The sequence below is a fragment of the Emys orbicularis genome, chromosome 6, assembly GCF_028017835.1.
Source record: "Emys orbicularis isolate rEmyOrb1 chromosome 6, rEmyOrb1.hap1, whole genome shotgun sequence".
Classification (NCBI taxonomy): Eukaryota; Metazoa; Chordata; order Testudines; family Emydidae; genus Emys; species Emys orbicularis.
This window is the reverse complement of record NC_088688.1, coordinates 85,256,780-85,281,582: the sequence shown is the minus strand read 5'-3', so window position 1 is coordinate 85,281,582 and position 24,803 is coordinate 85,256,780. Positions and strand designations below refer to the sequence as shown.

The window sequence follows — 24,803 nt, the reverse complement described above, 5'->3', positions numbered from 1 at the left end:
CCAAAGGATGTTCAAACTATGCTGGAAGACCTCACCTTTGGAGGGATCTGGTCAGCTCTAAAACTGATGAGTTATTTCATACATTGAAACTCTCATACCACTTTATGGTTATTAGGCATCTACATTCGCAATATAAGGAAAAGCAGTCTCAATATTATACTCAACTGAAACAGTTTGTTACTATTTTTTTTAATCCTCTTTATCAGAGAACATAGGTTTCTCTAAGAAACAACAACATATACATGCACGGATACCTTCATCAACTTCAAATACTACCAAGGCTGCTCTAAGAAGTCATTTGATGTATATATCAAGAGCTGCTAACCAGTCCTGGAGGATCTTTATCCCTTCCCTGCATCTTTTTGGGACCATATCTGGAAATAATGTAAAGTATGGAACAGTATCACCAGCAACAGATGGGTACTGAAAATTAATTCTAAGTCATTCTTACCCACAAATCATCTTCCCCATCCCATTTCAGAGCCGCCTCCTCATGAAAATATCCTTCAACAAGAGGCTTAGTCACACTTGATTTTTGGAGCTATGGAGGAGGTTCCCCCCAATATCTGGGGAAAGGGTTCTATTCCTGATATTTTTCTAGTCCTCCAAAAACCCAGAGGCTGACATCCAATGTGGGCCTTGAGAGATCTGAATTTCTTCATGTGCCAGTTCAAATTTCTAGTGGTAACTCTGCCCTCCATACTTCCTTTCATAGATCTTCTAGATTGGTTTGCAGCTCTTGATCTACAAAACACATTTTCATCCATCCAGAACACAGGAAATACTTGTATTTTTTGTAGCGGGCAACACAAATTATCATTAGAGTGATGCCTTTTGAGTTGTCAGCCCCAAGAACTTTCATGAAATGTCTGGCTATGGTAGTGGCACATCTCAGAAAGAGAAATGCCGGTTTACTCCCTATCTCAACGATTGGTGAGAGGATTGTTTCTAGAACAGGTACTAAACAGTGTTTGGTACCTCCATACATCTGCTGTCCAAACTGGGACTGAGAATGAATGTGAAAAAGTCTCATTTAATCCCAGTACAGAAGATAGAATTCATTGGGCTTCTACTCAGTGCTCAAACCTCCATAGAATACATGCCACAACCAGATTCAAGAATGTGATAGAGTTGGTCAATCAACTTCATAAAAATCCATGTACTACAAGAAGGATATGTCTCCAGCTTTTAGATCCCATGGCTTCACGTAGGCTTCAAGACTATTTATGGATCGTTCATTTCCATGCTGTTCACAAAATAGATATGGGGTACGCATCTCTTAAGGAGTTGTGAACTCCCTCAGCTCACGGAAAGATCCACATCAGTTCTGCAGGGGAGTTCCGTTCTTCCCAGCACTTCACACAAGTCAGTAGTGACTGATTCTTCTGTCTTGGGTTGGGGAACCCATCTCAACAACTTTTACAGTACAGGATCAATGGTCTCAGAGAGACGTGCCTTCATACCAACATCCTTGAGCTAAGAGCAATAAAGCTTGCCTACATCGCCTTTCTACCTCATATCAAAGATGAGTGTTCAGGTAAGAATTGACAATACCACCATGATGTTTTATGTAAACAGTGAGGAACCAAACCAATGCTCTTGTGCAGGGAAGCAGTCCTTCTATGGAATTGGTGTATCTGACACAACATAAGACTAACTGCGGTGCATCTTCCAGACCTACATAACATGCTGGCAGGTAGAGCATCCAAGTAGGCATTTTTCTCAAAATCATGAATGGTTCATAAAGAATTCAGTCATCATGTCCATTTTCAATCAGATCTGTTTGCCACTGAACGGAAAAAGAAATGCAAAGCATTTTATTCCAGGGAGGGACGAGAGTCTGGGTTCTCAAAGAGATACCTTCATAATCCCTTGGACTCAAGGCCTATTATACACTTATCTCCCAATTCCTCTGATCCCCATATGTGTTAAGGAATTCAGAAGGCCTCAGTCATCCTAGTAGTTCTGGATTGGCCCATGCAAGACTGTTTCACAGAAATCAGAAATTCTCGGTATTGCCAATATCTCTTACCACTTCTACTAGACTTAATTACTCATAACAGGGAAAACATTTATCCAGATATGTTGTCGCTACACCTCATGGCATGGAAACTGTCTGGTTAACAGACTTGGAGAAGACTTGTTCTGGTGATATAGACAACATATGGATTCAGGGCAGAAAGCAATCCACAAGGACAAATTATACTCCAAACTTGAAGCATTTTTCATCCTGGGCTTACCAGCATAATGTTTCTCCGTAAGAGACATCAATCTCTCATCCTTCAATATCTATTATCCTTATAAACCTCTGGTTTGTTGCTAAGCTCATTATTTGTTTGTTTGGCGGCTATCTCAGTGCATCCTCCCCCAATTCAAGACTATCCAATTTTTTTCTCATACTTGTTAAAGTTTGTGAAAGGTCTTTTTAGAGTTTTTCCTTCAATAAGACAACCCCCTCCATCTTGGAATCATAATGTGAGACTTACCAGCCTGATGGAACCTCCATTGTAGCCATTAGACTAATGCTCGTTACTTCATTTATCTATGAAGACTACATTCCTCATTGCAATTCTGTCCGCACCCAGGGTCTGAGAATTGCAAGCAATCATTGCATTTTTCACGTTGAAAGTTACACTCTGGCCATGCCCTTACTTTAGGAAGAAATTTATCTCTGATTTTAATTTAAATCAGTCCATTCACTAACCTGTTTTTTCCAAAGCCTCATTAATTCAATTGTGAGGCTGCATTACATACTCTTGATGTCCTCTGAGCTTTGCATATTTGAATTTTTATTAATGATTTGAGATGTCAAATAACCAGCTCAATTGGAATTATTTAATCAGAGGTCATTAGTCAAAGATGAATACAGCAGTATACAGAATACAAAAAAGGAAGTATGCTTTACCACCTCCTGCAAATGGTGAAGACAGAGCAGCTTGTTTCCCTTTTGTAACTGGCAGAATGATGGCAGTTTATTCACTCCCAAACTAACACCCAAAACTTTCCTTTATAATATGTGAAACAAAGAAATTTCTTTGCAGGGAAGGAAAAGTTACTTCCCCCCCCAATTTACCTAATTACTTATGGAATTTCTTTTGATATCTCAGCTTACATGATTGATAAACTAAAGGGATTTCTATTCCAATTATTATTAAGAATACCTGTTGAAACAAGCCTAATGAGTTAAAAACCTCTTTCCAGTGGGTCATTTGATAAATCACAGAAAACATCTGTGATAACAAATAACTCTTATCACAGAACATAATTGGATTATAAGAACCCCATATCAATTAATCAGGCTGGTTTATTATAACACACTTCTATAATAATATAGATCCTTATTAGTTTCCAAGGGTTCCTTCCTTGACATATGGGCTATGTTAGCAAGATACGGGTAAAATTACACATTCCATTATTGAATATATATTTCCTTTGTCATCTAAGGTTCAACTGAAGGTCAGAGACATTTTAATAGGTAGAGGGCACTACATTTATAGTTACCCAGCATAAAAGAGAATCTGGTTAACATATAAAAGTCTTGTAACATATAAAGACAATATCTAAGTCATTTTATTTGACTAGAACAAAACCATTCAGGCAACCCCCTATGCTATTTATATTTATTGCTGAGAAATCCAAGGGTCAAGCAGCCTCAACTCAGAGAATATCTAAATGGGTGCCACACTTCATAAAGGTATGTTATGAGGTGGCCAATTTAGAACTTCCAGGTCATATTAGGTTATATTCTACCAGACTACAGGTCACTTCTGCAGCTTCTCAAGGAAATACCCGTAGCTGATTTTCTGTAGGACTGCTGCTTGAAGTAATACTTTCACTAGCCATTACTTCTTAGTTCAGATGCCCAGATTGGAAGGGCTGCATTGCAGTCTAAGGAAACTCACAGTGGTATTTCCATGTGTTCACATCCCACCCTACTTTCCATGATACTAACAAGTCTAATAGTCTACTCTTGATCGTGATGCAGGAACTGAGACTCGGTTGGTCACTCCACCACCCCACCAACCCTTATAGCATTGAGGATAGGGTTGCCAACCCTCCAGGATTGCTCTAGAGTCTCCAGGAATGAAAGATTAATCTGTAATTAAAGATTATGTCATGTGATGAAACCTCCAGGAATATGTCCAACCAAAATTGACAACCCTGCTTAAGGGGTAAGGGCTTAAGGTAATCAAGGGAGCAGGTGCAATCAGCAGACACTGCTGACTAAAGCATTCTGTTCTCCAGCACATCAGGCATATGCACTCAAAATGGAACACATGTAAATACCACATCTCTAACTTCCCCTTTTACTTTCCTGGTGCCTAACTAAGACTAGGGACTGGATGATGTCAGTTAATGGCTGCTTAAGCCTCACGAGATGGAGATGATTGGCTGGAGAAAACATCAAGAAGGGATTAACAAGGTTTATGTGGACAAATCCCTAGACTGAGGGGCCTCTTTCTGACTTTTTTTAGCAAGCTGCAAAATCTAGGAATCTTATTAGGTCTTAGGCTATGGTGAGGTGATCAAGTAGCAGCAGTAGCCAAAAGTGCACTTTATCTGTGCTTAGCTAGGACTTGACCTTTCCACTCCAGGGCAAACCACCCCAGTTACCTTTTTTGTCACCTACCAGGTTGTACTAATATAGTGCCCTCTACAAAGCCCTTAATTGTTTGGGACTTGGCTGCCTGACAGCTTACTACATTACAGCATTAGGCATTGCAACCAGTGTTGTAAGCCTCTGGAATGCCTGTAACTCAACTAGTGTTGCACAGAACTTTTTGCCACAGGGCACAGGTATTTACACCATTATTGTGTCTTGCAACAGGTTCCTCTGCATCATTATAGTACAACTGGAGACAGGAAATGCAAGTATAGCAGTTGCAGTAGTGCAATCATAGTGGTGCTTCTCACCTTTCACTTTGGTAACTCAAAGTACCGGCTCTGTCATATTTCAAGGAAGATCTCTAAATAAGAGGACAACCTATTCTCTGCAATACTAATGAGGGATAGTAGTGCCTTTGGTAAAGTTGGACTTGTTTTGGACTGGAGAAAGAGTAAACATTTTTATTATATACAAAGAATACAGAGCATCATCCACAGATTTGTAGCAGATAACCAGTGGATAAAGATTTAACTTGCAGGGGTTTTCAACTAAATTGCGTACTTAGAGTTAAAATTTAGTTTAAAATTGAACCTTTAAGAAATCTCATTTTTTTCAGATTGCTTTTGATAATAAATGGCTCATTTTTATTACCTTTTGCACCTTCGAAATAGATAACTCATTTCAAGCTAGGTTCCAAGTAAGTACATTTACAGTATTAATGATTGTGAATATAATGGAGAAGGTGGAGGGAGGGAATGTCTTCACTCACAATGGCCATAGTTTTCCATAATTTACAATGAGACTGAAGGTTTCCAATGGGATTGAAGCTATCCATGCCCTGAATAAAGAAGGCTACTGTTTCAGCAGGATGGCATGCTTCTACTAAAGACAGCTGGCTTTTCATCTGTAATGCTCTGTTTGTTCTGGTTGGTAGAGATGGTCATGATACACTTTGCCAGTGAGTTACATGATTATCTGATGGATAGCAGCATGTTGGAGAAACTAAGATTTCTGGGCTCTATTCCGAGACAAACTGCTAAAATGGAGTTAAGGTTAAAAATACATATCACTAACTTAGGGTAAAATATATTACAAGGATTTTGTAATTATTCCAGAAACAAGCAGCATAAGACCAGGAAATAGAGAGTTAAGATTAAGTTTAAAAAATCCAAATATGTTAAGGTTGGAAAAGCATACTTAGGGCACCCAAACATCTTTAATTGTGCTGTAAAACCATTCATTTTTTAAAAAAAGTAGCGCTAAACTAGAATTAAGTTATTACAGCTGTTCATTGACTTTAATATTTTCCTCATGTATGACCTTAATTTTAAATTGTAAATCTCAGTACAATAAAAAAACTATTTGGCGTCTCTTCAACTGTAAAACACTTTGGAAATAGTTATTCTTAAATTCAGTATCTTTTGGAAGAGATACTGGTTCGCTTTTACTTTATACGTTTGCATTCATGATGCTTTCTTTAGGCAGTGGTGTGTTTAAAAGTAGCTATGAGCTAGAAGCTTGTTAGTTATTTTAAAGGTAGTTCAGGCCCAAAATTTAAGTTAAAGTGATTGTGGAACTTTATTTCACTGAAAACGACGAGTGGTTTTTATTTAAATATCCCCCTGAATTATTTGCAGTCCCAATATTGAAGCATTATATGCATTATAACCAGAAAGTGAAACTGACTATAAACAAAATTGAAACAGAGTGGTTTACTAAGTCTAAAATGAGTGAAATGTAAAGCATAAATGATGTGGGGGGGAATAGATATTTTTAAAAATTCAAATTTAATTCTAAGGTATTGGTAACATGTTCAAAAACTTGTTTAAAATTATCTAAACTTGGTAGTGTCTCTTTGAACACTTGTCCTAATAGATTTTTTTCAGTTAGCATTCAGAAAGAATTAGGCTTATTCACCAAATAGTTAATCAAAAGATGTCTTAACGTGGGACTCTATATTGAAGTAAACTTATTGCACAAAAAATCAGATTATTTTCATTGTGCAGGAACAAATTTCACATCACTGATTCCTTCCTAATGAAATATTGCTGACATTGTAGTGGATATACACCTCTACCCCGATATAACGGGACCCGATATAACACGAATTCAGATATAAGGCGGTAAAGCAGTGCTCCGGGGGGGCGAGGCTGCGCACTCCAGTGGATCAAAGCAAGTTTGATATAACGCAGTTTCACCTATAATGTGGTAAGATTTTTTTGGCTCCCGAGGACAGCGTTATATCGAGGTAGAGGTGTATTTAGTAAGAAAAGTTAACAAGAGAAATTAGCAGAGACCTGTTATATCTCTTAAACACACATGTTTTGAAAATGTACTTAACAAAAGTTGCTTATAAAAACAAAATACTGAACTTCATGTTTCTGCTGTATTTAATTGGGAAAAGGTTTCAGTTTTGTATGTGTTATAGTAACCTGTGATGCCAGGATGGCCACTCAAAGCCTTTCTAGAAAATACTGCTAAAGACTGCATATAATTGTGACAGAAGTGAAATCTGAAAATAAAGAAAATACTGTTGAACTGCCCACCAAGAATTTCTTCATGGAGAATGCAAGGCTGGAGTTGAGAGAAATTTAGAGGAATTGCAGTTCCCAGTGAATGTATAGTTCTAATTATATCTGATGGAATAGTACATTTCCTACTTCAGCAACCTTATAGAATGATGGAAGCATTCTATGAACAGTTTTTCCAGATCTCACTACTATCCGTCATGTCTTGGATCTCTGCCAAGCACTATTTGTTCTGAGTGCAGGTCCCTGTTGATACTCACTGTGGGTGAGCATGTGCTCCACTCACCTCAGACAGGAAGATTTTTCAGTAGCAGTCCATGCCTGCGCTCTACACCACCTCATGCTCTGAACCAAGTGTGTAAGGGGTGGCATGAGTTGCCTGCCTTCCGGGTCTTCCTCGTTAGTGATCCTCACAAGAGCTGCCTGTACTATCTCAAGGAATTACACATTCCTTCTAAGTGTGAGAACTGCCATTCTTTCCCCCATGAACTAGACAGTCTTGTGAGTTCTAGCTTTGCAGATATTTAATTGAGCTCTCCATGGGGCCCCAATCTGATCCTGGATGTTGAGCTTCCCAGCACATCGACGGGAGCTACCAAGTAGTGCCCCTCCAGCACTGGCACTCCCTAGCTCAGGATCCTTGATCAAATTTGAGGACTTCTCTAAACAGAGACATGAGGAGGGTATGGGTAAATGTCCCCATAAGAAGCAAGTTAAATAGCCTCGTAAGTTCTTGAAGAAAACGACTGCTTCTCCCCTACTCTCTCATCTAGTCAGACTCCACACCCAGGTAGGGGTGTGTCTAGAGCTCATGGGAGCATGTATCTGCACTGACCATACCAAAAGCAAAGAGCACGCTGAAATATCGGACTGACCCCCTGCACTTCTTACCCATGCATATGCTTACAACCGTTCCCGAACCTACGGCCTCAGAACAGAGACCAGAACAACCATTGCAAGCCAGGGTCCCTCCATCTGGCAGTATGGTTTTTGGATAGACAAAGAGCTTAGAGAGATCGTGCGGGAAGAGGTCCAAACCATCCTTAACAGCAAGAAACACTCTACAATCATCAGTGATTAGACAATGGCATAGAGAGTACACTTACAAAGTTTACGGACAGTACCAAGCTGTTATCTTGCAGCTACTTTGGAGGATAGGATTAAAATTTAAAATGTTCTGGACAAATGGTCTGAAGTAAATAGGATGAAATTCAATAAGGACAAATGCTAAGTACTCCGCTTAGGAAGGAACAATCAGTTGCACACATACAAAATGGGAAATGACTGCCTAGGAAGGAGTACTGCAGAAAGAGATTTGGGGGTCATAGTGGATCACAAGCTAAATATATGTTAGCAGTGTAACTTCGTTGCAAAAAAAAAAAAAAAAACCATCATTCTGGGATGTATTAGCAGGAGTGTTATAAGCAAGACAAGAGAAGTAATTCTTCCGCTCTACACCATGCTGATCAGGCCTCAACTGGAGTATTGTGTCCAGTTCTGGGTGCCACATTGCAGAAAAGATGTGGACAAATCGGAGAAAGTCCAGAGAAGAGCAACAAAAATTATTAAAGGTCTAGAAAACATGACCTCTGAGGGAAGCTTAAAAAAAATTGGGTTTGTTTAGTCTGGAGAAGATATGTCCTTAAAGACATCTGCTCTATCTATTCATTCCTTGTGAGTATATTTAGCAGCTATTAACTTCTTCAATCCTCTGATGGTGAGCTGCTCGGTTTTCACCCATCCTACAGCTGTGAGATTCTTAAAGGGTATTATCAGAATCTCTCTTCCCCTCCCCCCAAAAATTATGAAAACCTACATCTCTCTAGAACCTGAACCTGATTCTCTCAGCCCACCATTCGAACAGACCCTTCCCTATACTGTGTTTCACAGAGATAGTCCCCTTGAGATTCCATCTCAGGTTCATCCAAAGGTTCCCTCTGAATTTCACTTGAATCAAAATTGCCTATTTTCTTCTCCAAACCCCACAGTAACAGGTATGTCTGCAGAGTTCTCGTCTACTTGTAAAGGACAAAGTCCTTTAGGAAGTTGCTGAGACTATGGGTTTCCATCACCGAGAGAATTAAAGGAGAAGCAGTCCCTTTGCAAAGACTCTGTAAATGGACTTTGTACTGCATCCTCCTTGGCTACGTGATTATGAATGACCTTTTGCTACAGAGTGTCAGGGCTCACCCAACCGGAGCACAAGCTACCTCAGTGTCTTCCCTGCAAAGAATTCACCTCAAAAATCTTTAGACTGGCACCTTGGGGCTCGAGTCACATTTTTATTGGACATCAAGCCCTTGCTCAAGCTTCACCATCAGATGCCTACTTTTGTCCTGCGATCTATGGCACAGCATTTTTGCTTGCACCCTCCTCCTCCAATGAGTGCTGTGTGGGAGTCAACTACAGTGAATACCCATAGGGAACAGCACTCGAAGAAGAAAGTAAGGTTACTTATCTTGCAGTAACTGGACTTCTCTGAGATGTGTGGTCCCTATGGGTATTGCACAACCCACCCTCCTTCCTCTCTTCTCACATCCTCTCTTGATTCAGGGTAGAGTTAGGAACTGGAGAGGTGGTCAGACTGTGCCACCCCTTAATGCCCTTGATTCAGAGCACAAGGTGGTGTAGGATGCAGGCACAGATCAATGGACCTTGCAACTGAAAAATCTTCCGGTCTCGGGTGCCTGGGGCAAGAATACCCTTAGGAAACTATGCAGCTTGAGCTTCAGTTACTGTAAGGTAAGTAACTGATCTGAGAGGCTGCTCGCTACTGCTGAGAATGCTTTACACTGTTGCCAACTTTTTTCTGAGAACGGTATAGGTTGCTTTTTGTGACATTCAGTTTCTAATAAAGTAATTAATGCTGTGTAAATATTTGTACCAGGTTAAATGAAGTTGGCAAGGTTGCAGCAAACAGTATTTATTGTAAAACTGTATTAAAATTATCTAAAGTTTATCATAAGAAAAAACAATGATTTATCTTAATCTGATAGCCATGTGAATAGTGTATTAATGGTGCAGATTATTGCAAGCTAAAATAAATAATATATGAAATAATTTAATACATATATTTCTATCTCTTGAAAATGGCTACAATATACTGGTAACCATATAGTTCCTACATAGATGCTATAAATTGTCACTTGTTTTAATGAATTACAAAAATAAGACTTTTAAATGTTAAATACTGCTAGTTACAGTTTGGTACTTTATCAGATAGCAAAAGTAAGATCTCTCACAACCATAACTGATGAAGACTTGGCATTATTAACCATTGGCAAGTGGTTTGTGCTGGCAATTATTTGTTTTTGGTGGCAGGTTCCATAAAGAAAGAATAAACCACTGAAGAGAGAGAGGAGCAGAAGTGGATTGCTAGTCCTCACTGCTCACTCTAAGGAGAATCTTCCATACTGCTCCTTCCTTGCATCTGACCCTAGTGGCGTTGTACTGAAAAGGAACATCAAAAGAGTGCTTTTCTTGTTGGCATGCTACGCCTATGTTTGATGAGCACTTCTCAGGCGATGCTGATAGTTTGAAAAGTTACTTGAACTCCAGCATAAGCATGGATAACAGAGAAAATACATAAACACACTACTACAAACTGTTGACCAACAAATGCTAATGGCTACTGCTTATCCTGCTTGTGGGTGTGAGAGGCATCCTTCATATTGGCCTCAGATTAGTTAAGCATCAGACAAATATTGATGCCTTGTTAATAGGAGATATAGGCATGGCTCTAATTAAACTTTCCTTTTGATGTCTGAATTGAGCTTTTAAAACAGGTGAGTTGTGCTTTCAGGAGGTTCAATTGGCAAGGAATTCTGACGTTTCAAAAAATTTCATTCCAAATCCGAGCAAAAATCTGAAAGTTCAAAATTTCCCACAAATTGAAAGTTCAGAAAAATTTCAGTTCAGCACAGTTTTGATTCAGGAAATGTTTAAACTTTTTTATATTATATTTTATATGTAGGATCATGGAAATGTAGGGCTGGAAGGGACCTCGAAAGGTCACCCAAATCTGCTCCCCATGCTGAGGCAGATCAAGTATACTTAAACCATCCCAGATGTGTAATGTAGAATATAATATTTTAATATTAAAGTAGAAACTAAAAGATTTCAGCCTACTCTATTGAAATGCAACTTTCGGATCTTTTTCTGTCAATTTTTGTTAAAATTGATAAGTTCCTACAAAACACTTTTATTTTGATAAAACTGCATTTTTGCTGAAAATCTGTTAGGGCAAAAATTTGACCAGCTCGGTTAGTTTCAAATTATTTGGCAGCATAGCAACTGATCACAGGACCGTAGTTTTTCTTTTCAGCATTGTAGTAGTGTGTTTCCTAAATAATTTAAGGCAATTAGTACAGTAATTTGGCCTATTCAAAAAGAGGTGCACTATAATACAAGCTGCATTAGAATTTGTCCAACATTAAATAAAAAAATAAGGAATACTTGTATATTAAAATAAAACATTGAACTACATTGGATTATAAATAGAATAATAAACATTTTTCTGCACGCTAGCTTAATCCTGTTTGTATCTATATACAGAAAGCATCGAAACAACGTAGGACCTAGCAAACCCATTTCTCAGCCCCGAAGAAATATTGTAGGGTGCAGAATACAGCATGGATGGAAAGAAGGGAGTGGACCTGTAACACAATGGAAGGGGACAGTTCTTGATCAGGTTCCTGTAAATCCTTCTCTCTACCTTATTAAGTATGATGGATTTGATTGCGTCTATGGACTAGAACTGCACAAAGATGAAAGAGTGTCAGCGCTTGAAGTCCTTCCAGACAGAGTTGGTAAGTGCTTTTTGATGCACGTACATATATATTGCATGCTCTGGACAGGATGCTGGATGGAGCTGCTGGATTGCATTTTGTCAAGTCTGAGGACTTTCATTAGTAAATGTTCTCCTTATTTTGGAGTGAGGAATTTTACTCTCTCAAAATTAAATAACGTATTTTTATATTACATTGAGTGCTATAGAAGTTCAGTACTGTAAATTGTCATCTAATTGGCATACTTATATATGATATAATATTGATCAACCTTAATCACAGCCAAGATTTTGCTCTAAAAAGCTTATGTAATGCTTAGACTAATATTTCTGTTACATGTTAAATTGTTGATGCTGAGTGAGAGTTCACATTTTACAGTTCAATTTCATGAGAATTTTCTTTGCTGTACTACATATTCTGTGGTCCTGTATTAAGTGTTTCTCATATGCCTTTCCTGAGAAGTAATAAAAATAAAGTGAAATTTCTTTAAAAATGAAATAATTGAATTAATGTGTTTGTTTTCAATAGCTCAGTCTGAATTTTTAAAACCTGTAGGATGTCTGAAACACTTATTAAAGTTCAGAATTCACGCCAAGTGTCACTGACTCTCAAACTAGATCAGCTTTTTTTATTGGCTGCAAGGAGTTAGCAGTGTTTCAAAAGAAAAAAATTCAGTGACAGTAGAAAACTTTAGAGGCTATTTTATGATCAGCCCTCACCCCTTTTGCTAAAAGTTTTTTTTTAATAGAAACAAAGATGTTGTGGTATCTGCTTTGTAACCCACAATCGGTTTTCCTTAGTGTTTCTAATTATACTTTTCTGTAGTGTAAGTTAGGGCTTGTCTACACATAAAAATTAATCTGGACTACAGTAGGGGTGTGAGTTTAAAGTGGATTAATTTCCTGATTAGCTCCATGTGTGGATGCTCTTGTTCCAGAATAAGTGTGTCCACACATGGAATTTAATCAGGAATAGCTATTCTAGAATAACTGACAATGTAGACAAGCCCTTATTTAATAACCATAGCTAGAATTCCGCATCTTTGTAATATATATACCCAGAGAATAAAAATATCCACCAGTTAATTCATATAATTATTTTGTCTATTTTGTAAAGAAAACAATTTGAATGAAGCCCTTTTTATGATTTCTATTGAAGATGTAGTATGCAGGCTTCCGAGTGGTCCTGAATTTTATGCAATATTGTGTACGTATTTCAGCTTCATCTCGAATCAGTGATGCCCACCTGGCAGACACAATGATTGGCAAAGCTGTGGAACATATGTTTGAAACAGAAGATGGCTCAAAAGATGAGTGGAGGGGGATGGTCTTGGCTCGAGCTCCTATAATGAACACGTGGTTTTATATTACTTATGAGAAGGATCCTGTCTTGTACATGTATCAGCTCTTAGATGACTATAAAGAAGGTGACCTCCGCATTATGCCTGATTCCAGTAAGTACGCCAGTACGTTTTTTTTCTTCTAAACCAAAATGACAGCTCACTTTCCATAAACATTGGGTTTGTTTGTTTACTGAAATGAAAGAGCTGACGAACTGCAAGAACTGCAGAAGATTCATATGATCTTAATATTAGGGATGACTCTTAAATGGTGGTCATTTGAAACCAGGATAAAATGGTAATTTTATTAGCTTATCCTACCACCATCCACTTTTTCCATGTCTTTAGGTGTTCTCCCTCAAAAATATTGGTTTAATCATAGCACTATTTTGATGGGAAAGCAAAGTTAGGCTTTTTTTGTTCCTTTGTGTTACCTTTTAACTAAATATAACAGATCACAAGGGCTAAAGTGAAACTAGATGAATTCATGTACACTAAATAAATGTTGTGTGTGTTTGGGGGTGGCGGCGGGGGGGGGGGGGGGAATAAGTGTTCATTTTAAAATGAAACAATGCATGTAGGAAAACACTTGTAGTCCTTGACAGTCTGTGTTTCTAAACCAGACATACAGCAAGTGTAACAAAAGAATTTGGAATTTCTTTCAAAGTATTTTGCACAAATTAGAATCATTGTCACCAAATTAAACACTGTTTTCTTAAATGATCACATCAGGACGTGGGAATTTTGGGTAATAACTCTTAAAGACTTTTGGTACGTGTGTTTCTGAGTCAGTCGAGCTATAGCAAAGATGGTAAGGGAAACCGATGTGTGTGCACATGTGTCATTCAAACATTATGATACACAATGAAATTAACATATACACATAGTGAAGGTTTTTCCCTAAATTTAATTTTCAGCCCTGTAACTGTAGATAGGAATAACCAGTTTGTTTGCAAGTTGGTATGATAAAAAGAATAGAATAGAATTCTTTTAGAGATGTTTAAAGACTTGAATGTTAGTTCATTAAAAATTACCCATGTCTTAATATTATTCCCTTTTTGATTAAATTTCACTTTACACTGCCCCCAAACTTCGTGCTCCGTATGTTGCAGATTTCGTATTGACCATGTTTGTTACAGGAGTTATTCCAGGGGAGGCTGTAGATTTTAAGAGATGGGTTTTTGAAATCCAGGAAGGTAGAGGGGTGATTGTGTGTCTTGGATTTTTTTTTTTTTTTTTTTTTTTTTAAATCCAGGTGGCGGTTGAAGCTTTTGGTACTAGAGAGAAGGGGGGCTGTATCTCTTGTCTCCCTCTTGGCCAGGAATAGAGGTTACATTGTATAAACTTTGGAGGGAAAGAGGTTGTCTCCCTCACTTCACTGTAGCATATATACCCCTACATCCAGCTATGATTATTAAGCACATTAGCTCAGCGTTTCTGCTAAAACGATCAGCAGTGAAACTATTAGTTTGATTTTTTTTTTTTTTTTCCATTTCCCCCCTTGGCTGCTCGGTGGATTTGGCGAGGGGAAGGAGTATCCGATGGGTACTAGAAGATTTTTCTTCCATTAACTGAAGGAGAGAAGTGCTGAATCTTTAAAAACGAGACAGAGGAAAAACAAAAAGCAGTATTTTAAATAGTCTGAATAAAAATCATATGCCCCCACCTTCAATTAATGAGTTTCTTGTCCTGTTATATTGTGCTTGTGCTGTTATATTAATAGTAGATCTCCAGGTATTCAGTGTCTTCCAGGGTAGAAAACGTTGAATTGCAAATATAGAAAACAAACACGAAAACTCCTTTTAAAAAAATAACAACAAAAATTTTTCAAGAGTGGACCCCTTTACCCTTCTATCTAGGTGAATGAATTGTGATGGATGCTTTGGCTTTATAATGGGTTGTTCATTTGGTTGTTGGAGTCCTTGATGGGTGAAGCTTTCCATAAACATTAGAGCTGGAAGCCATTCATTGGGTTCTTAACTATCTCTTCATGTAGATATAGGACTATGTGGTACAGTTATTAGTAGACAATATCACACCAGTGTTATTGTACCTGAACAACCAAGATATATTCATGGTTACAGCCTATGTTGTGACTTAATGGCTCTTTGGAGTGATATGCTAATTATCAGACCAACCCAGCTTCTCCATCTGGCAGTGGGGAAAAAACTCGTGTGCCACCAGCATGAATCACAGATGATGGAGGCTGTAATTCTACCTGTTCCTAAATAAGTCAGTGGTACAAACTCTGTTTCAGAAATGGGGTCATGAATCAATAAATCTGTGTTCTACTAAAAGCAATTTAAAATGTCCCTTGTCCTTTTTTCTGTTTAAGGACAGGAAAGGATCCCAACTCTGACAAATGGCTTTTTATTGGACTTCGGCCATCGTTTTATGTCTTCCCTTCCCTTACTCCTCTCCCCTCCCACCCCCACCCCCATCTCATAGATGAGGGGACAAGGCGTACATGCTTTTCGTTGTTACAGATTGAGTTAATGAGTTCTGATACTCTGATCTCCTGGGCTTGATGTTGGAGCCTCTCGTACTTGTCACTGTGTTTCCAGACACTATACCAGGAACAGTCAGTCTTCCCTAGGTTTGGGGAAGCTAGTGGCCTGAATTGTGCTCTTGAGTACAGAAATTCAGTGTCCCAAGGATGTCTGTGTGGGCTTGAAACTTAGCACTTAAATTGATGGAGCTTCTATTAAAACCTTTGGAAGGGTGCTTTACCACCTGTCCATAAGACAACCTTTTTCTTTTCTATTACATCTGCAAGGAGAGTAACTGAACTGTAGGCTTTTATGGCTGACCTTTCTTTACTGTATTCCATGAGGGAAAGATGACTTCGATTTTTTTTTTTTTTGTCCTGACACTAAATTTTTCCCAAACAAAGTCTGATTCAGAAGGAATTCTGAAACTACACCAGTTTTCTTTTTTTTTTTTTTTTAAGCCACACTCTGATTACCAAAGGAGGCTAAGTTAAATAAACTTGATGTTAAGTTTAGGATAAAGCCCTGAGAAAATCACTCAAGTTTCTTGCAACTTTAGCATCCACAGCTTCAACTTTCTCCTATAAATAATAAATAACCTCATTGTAAATAGTTAACACTCCTAATAGTTTATAGTTTAAGCAGTTTTAACAATTCTAGCATTAGATTAGTCTATGGGGGGTAACCCCCTGTACCTCATTTGGGTACTGGACTATGCCCAGGACCCTGGGCTTCAAACTCTGTGCTTCCTGCATGCAATCCTTCTCAGTCAGTGAAGACCACTAACGTTATCTGTACTGCCTTGAGGAAACTCATATCGTACTGCTTTGAGGAAGCTCATATCGTACTGCTCATATCTGTACGGACTTGAGGAAGCTCATATCGTGGTGAGGTGCAGTATCCAGTCAGACCCAGGCTGGGGAACCCTCCCTGTACATCAGCCTGATTCCACAAGGAGTGCGCCTTCTGCTGCAAAGTCTGATGTTGGAGAGATACTCCTCCCCCCTCGACCCTATGCCGAGGCCTTTTCAGGAAGCTAGAAAGCTAGAGACTATCTTCCTGAAAATTCACTTCAAAGAAGTCCGATGCAGCTGTAAGCAAACCTACTAGCTCAGCCCATGAGGACTTAGGACATACTAAGTCCCAGAGGTACAACAAGAAAGCTTATAAGCATTTGGCTCCATTGGTTCCAGACCGTGTCCTGTTGGTACCATCGTTCCCAGTTGCTTCCAAACAGTACTGATAAAGCCCAATCACTGCGGGATACCACCCTCCTTGCTGGCTCTGATGGTCCAGACAAGCAGAGTCCCCCTTATACCACAGAGGTCCAAATCTGTTGCCACCCCCAGGATATTTTCTCTTTCCTGGATTCAGAATCCCCTCCTCTATCGGGACCCTCAATTTCCAGGAGATAATATCTCCTCTGAGAGAAACCACTGCAGGATAGGTTTCAGAGTAGCAGCCGTGTTAGTCTGTATCCGCAAAAATAACAGGAGTACTTGTGGCGCCTTAGAGACTAACAAATTTATTAGAGCATAAGCTTTCGTGGGCTACAACCCACTTCTTCGGATGCATATAGAGTGAACCATATATTGAGGAGATATATATACACACACATACAGAGAGCATGAACAGGTGGGAGTTGTCTTACCAACTCTGAGAGGCCAATTAAGTAAGAGAAAAAAAAACTTTTGAAGTGATAATCAAGATGGCTCAGTACAGACAGTTTGATAAGAAGCAAGTGTGAAAATACTTACAAGGGGAGATAGATTCAATGTTTGTAATGGCTCAGCCATTCCCAATCCCTATTTAGCCCTGAGTTGATTGTGTCTAGTTTGAATATCAATTCCAGCTCAGCAGTCTCTCGTTGGAGTCTGTTTTTGAAGTTTTTCTGTTTTAAGATAGCCACCCGCAGGTCTGCCAAAGAATGGCCAGACAGGTTAAAGTGTTCTCCCACTGGTTTTTGAGTATTATGATTCCTGATGTCAGATTTGTGTCCATTAATTCTTTTGCGTAGAGACTGTCCGGTTTGGCCAATGTACATGGCAGAGGGGCATTGCTGGCACATGATGGCATATATCACATTGGTAGATGTGCAGGTGAACGAGCCACCGATGGTATGGCTGATGTGATTAGGCCCTATGATGGTGTCACTTGAATAGATATGTGGACAGAGTTGGCATCGGGCTTTGTTACAAGGATAGGTTCCTGGGTCAGTGTTTTTGTTCAGTGATGTGTGGTTGCTGGTGAGTATTTGCTTTAGGTTGGGGGGTTGTCTGTAAGCGAGGACAGGTCTGTCTCCCAAGATCTGTGAGAGTAAAGGATCATCTTTCAGGATAGGTTGTAGATCTCTGATGATGCGCTGGAGAGGTTTTAGTTGGGGGCTGAAGGTGACAGCTAGTGGTGTTCTGTTATTTTCTTTGTTGGCCCTGTCTTGTAGGAGGTGACTTCTGGGTACTCGTCTGGCTCTGTCAATCTGTTTTTTCACTTCAGCAGGTGGGTATTGTAGTTTTAAGAATGCTTGATAGAGATCTTGTAGGTGCTTGTCTCTATCTGAGGGATTGGAGCAAATGCGGTTATATCTTAGAGCTTGGCTGTAGACAATGGATCGTGTGGTGTGTCCTGGATGGAAGCTGGAGGCATGTAGGTAAGTGTAGCGGTCAGTAGGTTTCCGGTACAGGGTGGTATTTATGTGACCATCGCTTATTAGCACAGTAGTGTCCAGGAAATGGACCGCTTGTGTGGATTGATCTAGGCTGAGGTTGATGGTGGGATGGAAATTATTGAAATCATGGTGGAATTCCTCAAGGGCTTCTTTTCCATGGGTCCAGATGATGAAGATGTCATCAATGTAGCGCAAGTAGAGTAGGGGCGTTAGGGGACGAGAGCTAAGGAAGCGTTGTTCTAAGTCAGCCATAAAAATGTTGGCATACTGCGGGGCTAGAGCTTATCAACTCCCACCCCCACCAGATGCAGAATACATTTCCCCTCCAACGGCACCAATGGTACCACCACTGGAATCGGAATCAGCCTTCTCCTCGGAAGATTAGGAGCCAGCTGATGAACTGCTCTTCCCTTACCATACTTATCCTCCCCTACCCAAAAGACCCACACAAGCTCAAGAACAACCCCCGCCTCATCTGACTTAGAGCCGTTGGCACCCCAGGCCACGGGGGCCTCTGTGACCACTCACTGACCCCTCCTGCTGGCCATATTGGGGGCCTCGGGACCAGTACCACCCTGCAGAGTCGATCCAATTTACTAGGGAGTCACCCCTTGCCTCCTCTCTAAGGGAATGCTCCAATCAGGAGTGCTGGAACAATTTGTATAATGGGGGTGCTGAGAGCCATTGAACCAAACTGTAACCTTGTATATGACGGAAACTATTTCAAGCCGGGAGTGCAGCATCATCCCCTGCACTCCTAGTTCTAGCACCTATTTGCTCCGATCTACCTCTGGATCTGACAGAAGAGGAAGAATACTATGTGTTGGTTCCACCAGAACCAGCAAGACTGCCATCATCATCCCCAGATGAAGCGGTGGCTTCTGCATCTCCATACATACATACATACATACATTCTCTCTCTCTCTCTCTCTCTCTCCGCAATGACTTCAGGAAGAGGAAGTTCTAGGACCTTCTCTGCAGAGTCACTGGAGAGCTTCATGTTCTCCTTGAGGAGATCCAGGGCAAACTCTTAATCATGCTGCACCTCTCTGTTAACAAAACTATACTGGAACAAGCTAGTACAGTTTGGCCACCTCTGCTACCTGTGCTCCTACCCTCAAAGGGGCAGAGAAGCATTGTTATGTGCCAGTTAAGGGTGAAGAATTTTTGTTGTCTCACACATCTCCTAATTTGTTGTTGGTCCATGCCATCTCTGAAAGGACCAGACAGCAACATGCCAGGTCTACTCCTGCGGACAAGGAGGATAAACACCTGGATCTACTGGGAAGAAAGTTCTTCTCATCATCCAGCCTCCAGTGCAGAATAGCCAATTACCAGGCATTGCTGGCTAAATACAATTCCCTGAACTATGGCAAGTTTGTGAAGTTTACTGACAGAGCTCATTTCCTAGCTTTGATGGATGAAAGCAAACTGATAGCCAGGACCACCCTCCAATCTGCAGTCAGTGCCACTGATACCTCTTCTAGAGTTATGGCAACTGCTATTGTCATGTGCAGGGAGTCATGGCTCCTTGCATCAGCTCCTTATGAGTCCACTTGGCAGCAATCAGTACATACCATTCACCTTCTCAAGACTACTGAGGTTTCGCAGACCCACTGCCTAATAGATTCTGGAAAGGCTTAGTAAGAACCTTCCTGCCTACTCAGAAGCTTGCATCCCAGTGGAACCTGAATCTCATTCTCTCAGTGCTAACAAGTCTCCCCTTTGAGCCTTTAGCTGCTTGCTCCATGTCCTTCCTTTCCATGAATGTCGCCTTTCGTGTAGCCATCACATCAGCAAGAAACGTTGGGAAATTTGGAGTAATGATGGCTGACCCGCCATACACTGTATTCCATAAGGTTAAGGTTTCCTTACATCTACACCCCAAATTTATCCCTAAAGTAGTTTTGGAATTTGACCTTAACCAATCCATTCACTTAGCTGTGTTCTTCCCAAAACCACACACTTCCGCAGATTCCACTCTCTCGATGTTCGATGAGCCTTGGCTTTCTACCTGCATAGAACAAAATCAATCAGGAAATCCCTGTGACTATTTTGTCTCTGTATCAACAACAGTCAGAGGGCAGGCCACCTCCACCCAGAGAATCTCCAAATGGGTATCTGGCTGCATTCTACTCTATCAGCTCTCAAACCCCTCCCCCTTCACGCTGGGGCTAAGAGCTGATTCCACCAGAGCGCAAGCAACAGCCGGTAGCATCTCTTCAGGAGGTACCCTCCTGGACACTTGTAAAGCAGCTATGTGGAGTTCCAGTCAACCATTTGCAACAGATTATTCCCTGGTACAGGATTGTTCTGCTGATGCCTCCTGTGGAACAATGGTAGTCTGCTCAGCCCCATCGGCCACATCCTCGCACCCTCCTCCTGTTTAGATACTATTTGTCAATCACTCACAGTGGACTACAATAGGGACCATCACTCGAATAAGAAAAGGAGGTGACTTACCTGTAACTGGAGGGTCTTTAAGATGTGTGGTCCCTATCTGTAATGCACGTCCCACCCTCTGCTTCAGATTTTATCTGATTCATGGTAGAGAAGGAACTATAGAGGTGAGCCAGGGCACATACACAGATACTAGTTTCAAATTCTCTGGCTCCAGACACATGGTCTGCATGCATAACCCACAGTGGAATACAGACAGGGACCACACATCTCAAAGAACTTCCTCATTTGTTACTTTGCTTTATGTGCATGTGACTACATAGGAGCTAATGGATGCAGGAAGTCTAGGAGGCTTGTATAAGATTTCAGTTTCTTAAAATTCTGGTTGCAGTGATACCCAAGTACATTTTTTCCTGTAATGGTAAATTGTGGAACTGATGAACCCTGTTTGACTGAATAGACTACAACTTCTAAAATGTTCTTCTCAAACATTGTAATTCATCTCTTCTCACGACTCCTGATATTTTTATACATTCTGAAGAGGTCTTTGCAGTTGTTATGTGGATTGAAAATCCTTAAACTCCTAACTAAACACATCATATTTTTGTGTTACAGATGATTCACCTCCAGCAGAACGGGAACCAGGTGAAGTTGTGGACAGCCTGGTAGGCAAACAAGTTGAATATGCCAAAGAAGATGGCTCTAAAAGGACTGGCATGGTCATTCATCAAGTTGAAGCAAAACCTTCTGTCTATTTCATCAAGTTTGATGATGATTTCCATATTTATGTCTATGATTTGGTGAAAACATCTTAGACATCATCGTGAACTTTTGCCAAACTTGTGGAACTATTAAATGTAAAATTTGTAGACACAAAGACTTGACTGCTTTCCAGTTTAATGAAAGCTTAAATGTCCCTGCGAACCCACAATCTCTGCCAACAAAACTGTTTTGTTCTGAATAATACAAACAAATTTGTGTGAACATGACACATTTTGTGTAAGGGAACTCCTTTTCTTGAAGGAAGTCACTATATTTTTGGGGAGAGGGAGTTAAAGTAAACAGCTGCAAATTCAAGCTGTGTAAAGTTGATCTAGTATTGTAATCATTAATCTAAAAAAAATTTCATAGCCTTTAACTTTTTCTTCAACCTCGCACTCACCTGTTCAACTGCCACATGCAAGTGTAGTTTGATATTTTCAATATTGCCTTCTTATGTAACATTAAATTTAATTTCTTGGCTACTGGCAGTCCTTGTTTTCAGGGTTGGGGCTGAGATGATTTCAAAAAAAGTAAATGGTTGGTTTGTGCAGTGTTTAAGGAGTGCCTAACCCAAGTAACATCAATCTACTGTGTTTCTACACCTTATTTCAAAGTAGCTTTTTAAGAATTAGCAGTACATGGGAATATTCGTGCATCTTCGTAGACACAAGACAGTACAACATCAAGTGTTTGACTTGCACCTTTCAGTGAAAAGGCTTTAAACTATAAAAGGTTTAATCATCTATATAAACTGTTGATTAGAAAATGCAGGCCCACATTTACAAGTTGAAGGAACCAGTAAAACTACACAAAACAAGGCTGCCTTCTATTCTAAATGTTGTATTTTTGTTATACACACTTCTTAACAAACCCAAGTGCTTGGTGCCACAACAGTCATAACATTATATGTTACTTCAGAAAGATCTTTAGACTACACATTGGCAATCAGTAGTCTCTCATTTAATTTCAAAATTAGCAACCTGGATGTTTGTGTGTGGACTTAAAAGCCTAATAGTTTATCTGTTACATGTAAAGACAAAAACCTCATGAAAGAACAGTCCTCTTACATTAAAGACTTATTTTAGAGAAGGAGAAGCATTTGTTGCCTTCTGCTGCATTCCTTTTTTTTATTATTATTATTTCCCCCCTGAGAAAACATCTTTCTTAGCTCTTCTTTCTGGCTTTTCTACGAGTGTCCGGACAAATCATCTACAGCTTAAACCTGTTGTCGCCTTTTGTGGTGTACATTGTACTCGCTTTGAGGTATGCTGTTACGTGAATTTCATTCAATGAACACTAGAGTTCTGCATGCCAGTGGTGTACTAACTAATGAAAGCTATAGGCAGCCTCAGTGGTTCGGTCATCTGCATTAGATTGTGGATGTAAATAGCAGCCCACAGCAGCAGATCCTTTCACAGTTTTAATCTTGCAAGATAGTTGTAACCCAAAGTAGTTTAAGTGTGGCAGTTTTAAAAAGTAATCAGAATTGCAAAAATGGTCAGTTCAGCAACAAAATTGTCATGTCATATTAAGGCAGAGCTTAGCAAGTTTGAAAGCACTGCTTCACAGAAGGCTAGTATGTGAAGCCAGTTATCACTGTTGAGGGGAGGAACACCCAGATACCCAACCTTACACAGAAGGCTAGAAAAAGGTGCTGTTAATCAGAGATCTGAGGCCCAGATGACCTCTATTATGGATGTTCTTGACATTGAAGATTCAGTGGTTTAAGCCCCTTTCTATCCATTTTTGCCTGACTTCATATTTTAGCCTTAAGGCTTGTGCCTCATTATGCTGTTGAATGGTAACAAATACTCACCATATAAATACAGTACCTTAATTCTTTGTCCATTGCTACTATTGCATTATGTCCAGTATTTCATCATGGGCAACCAAAGGCAGGCTATTGTCTTTCAGTGAATAGCTTCTCAATGCAGTCCTTAAGTACTAAGTACCTGAATCATAAATGTTCCTTGTGTTTTTGAACAAAGTGAGCAGATTTGCAACACAGTGTTTTCATCCTGCAGATCTGTTATGTGTTTTCTATTGACTCTTAAGAGTCCTGCATGTAAATCTCAAAGCTGAGCCTGGCTCCATGAGCCCAAGTTGATATTTGTGGCACAAGAATGAGTGAGTGTATTGATTATTCACAGGATACGTGCATAACGTAGTACAGTGAATTTTGGGCTATACATCTGAGGAAAACAAGGTTTGTTTTGAAATATTTGAAGTTCAGGTCTACTGAAACATTTTTAGCATTAAAGGCTTGCATTTGTGGGTTTTCTGCAAGCCACTTTAATATACCACATAATCTACCAATTAGTGGAGTATAATCTGTAAATTTTTACGGCTTTTTAAGTGTCCCCTGTTGTCTATTGCTTTGTTGGTTTTTGTTTTTGTTTTTTGGGTTGGGATTTTCTTTTTATTTTTTATTTTTTGATAGTTTAAACCACCTTTTTTGAGGCTTGAGACTAATTCCACTTCCTGCCCTTCTGCTTTGGGCTTTGTTTTAGGCTCATGTTTCAGATCTGCATGCAGTGCTTGCGTTACCCTGGTAACTAAATGTTGGTTCCTTGTTCTAGGGGTTCAACATTACTTTCCAAAATTATCATGGGGCTTGTCACAGCACAAGCCAGGATCTGTGTATAAAAGTTATTGGCCTTTCTCATTTACCTGCTGTAGTATTGTTGTATATTGTGTGTGTGAGTGTGTGTGTGTGTATGATGTCAGGCTGCCATGTAAAATTTTAAAAAGGAAAAAAAAATCTTAAATGCAGACCATCCTTTTTTGCATGCTTAGAAGGTAGAATGTTCAATGTAACAAACTAAAGTTGCATGTTAAAATGTTTAGGGTTTTTGTTTTTGTTTTTATTTTGTGTTCAGTTTTTGTGAATTTGCTTATTGTGCTGTTTTAATGGTTGTTAGTAGGACTAAATGCACTGGTGAGGCGAGCATAGTGCCAACAGAAGGTAATTTTCCAGTTGTATGTGTCACAGCATTTTAAGGGACCATGTATTCTTTCACTAGTAAATAAAATCACAGCTGAATCTAAAACACCACACTTTTTTTCTTTTGAGTGCCAAACCCTAAATTAAGTTGGAGTAGAATACATAAAGACCTAAATACATTGGGGAAAACCCTTTTAAACTTCATAAATTGCAATACATAAAAGTCTTTTTTTAATTGATTCATTTTAAAACTGAAGGTTTCTTTGAGGACAGCAGCAATTAC

At 39.6% G+C, this 24,803-nt stretch overlaps 1 protein-coding gene across 2 annotated transcripts in view; it reads left to right on the top strand.

Moving 5' to 3' along the window:
* The window catches only part of SPIN1 (spindlin 1), a 122,185-nt gene extending 100,135 nt beyond the window's left edge, over window positions 1-22,050 (top strand). For both annotated transcript variants that reach the window (XM_065406394.1, XM_065406393.1), the window contains exons 4-6: window positions 11,689-11,942; window positions 13,141-13,374; window positions 21,430-22,050. In XM_065406394.1, the coding sequence (XP_065262466.1) occupies window positions 11,689-11,942; window positions 13,141-13,374; window positions 21,430-21,629 (688 nt within the window). In that variant the 3' untranslated portion in view covers window positions 21,630-22,050. The remainder of the gene's footprint in view (window positions 1-11,688; window positions 11,943-13,140; window positions 13,375-21,429) is intronic.
* The last annotated feature ends 2,753 nt before the right edge of the window (window positions 22,051-24,803 follow it).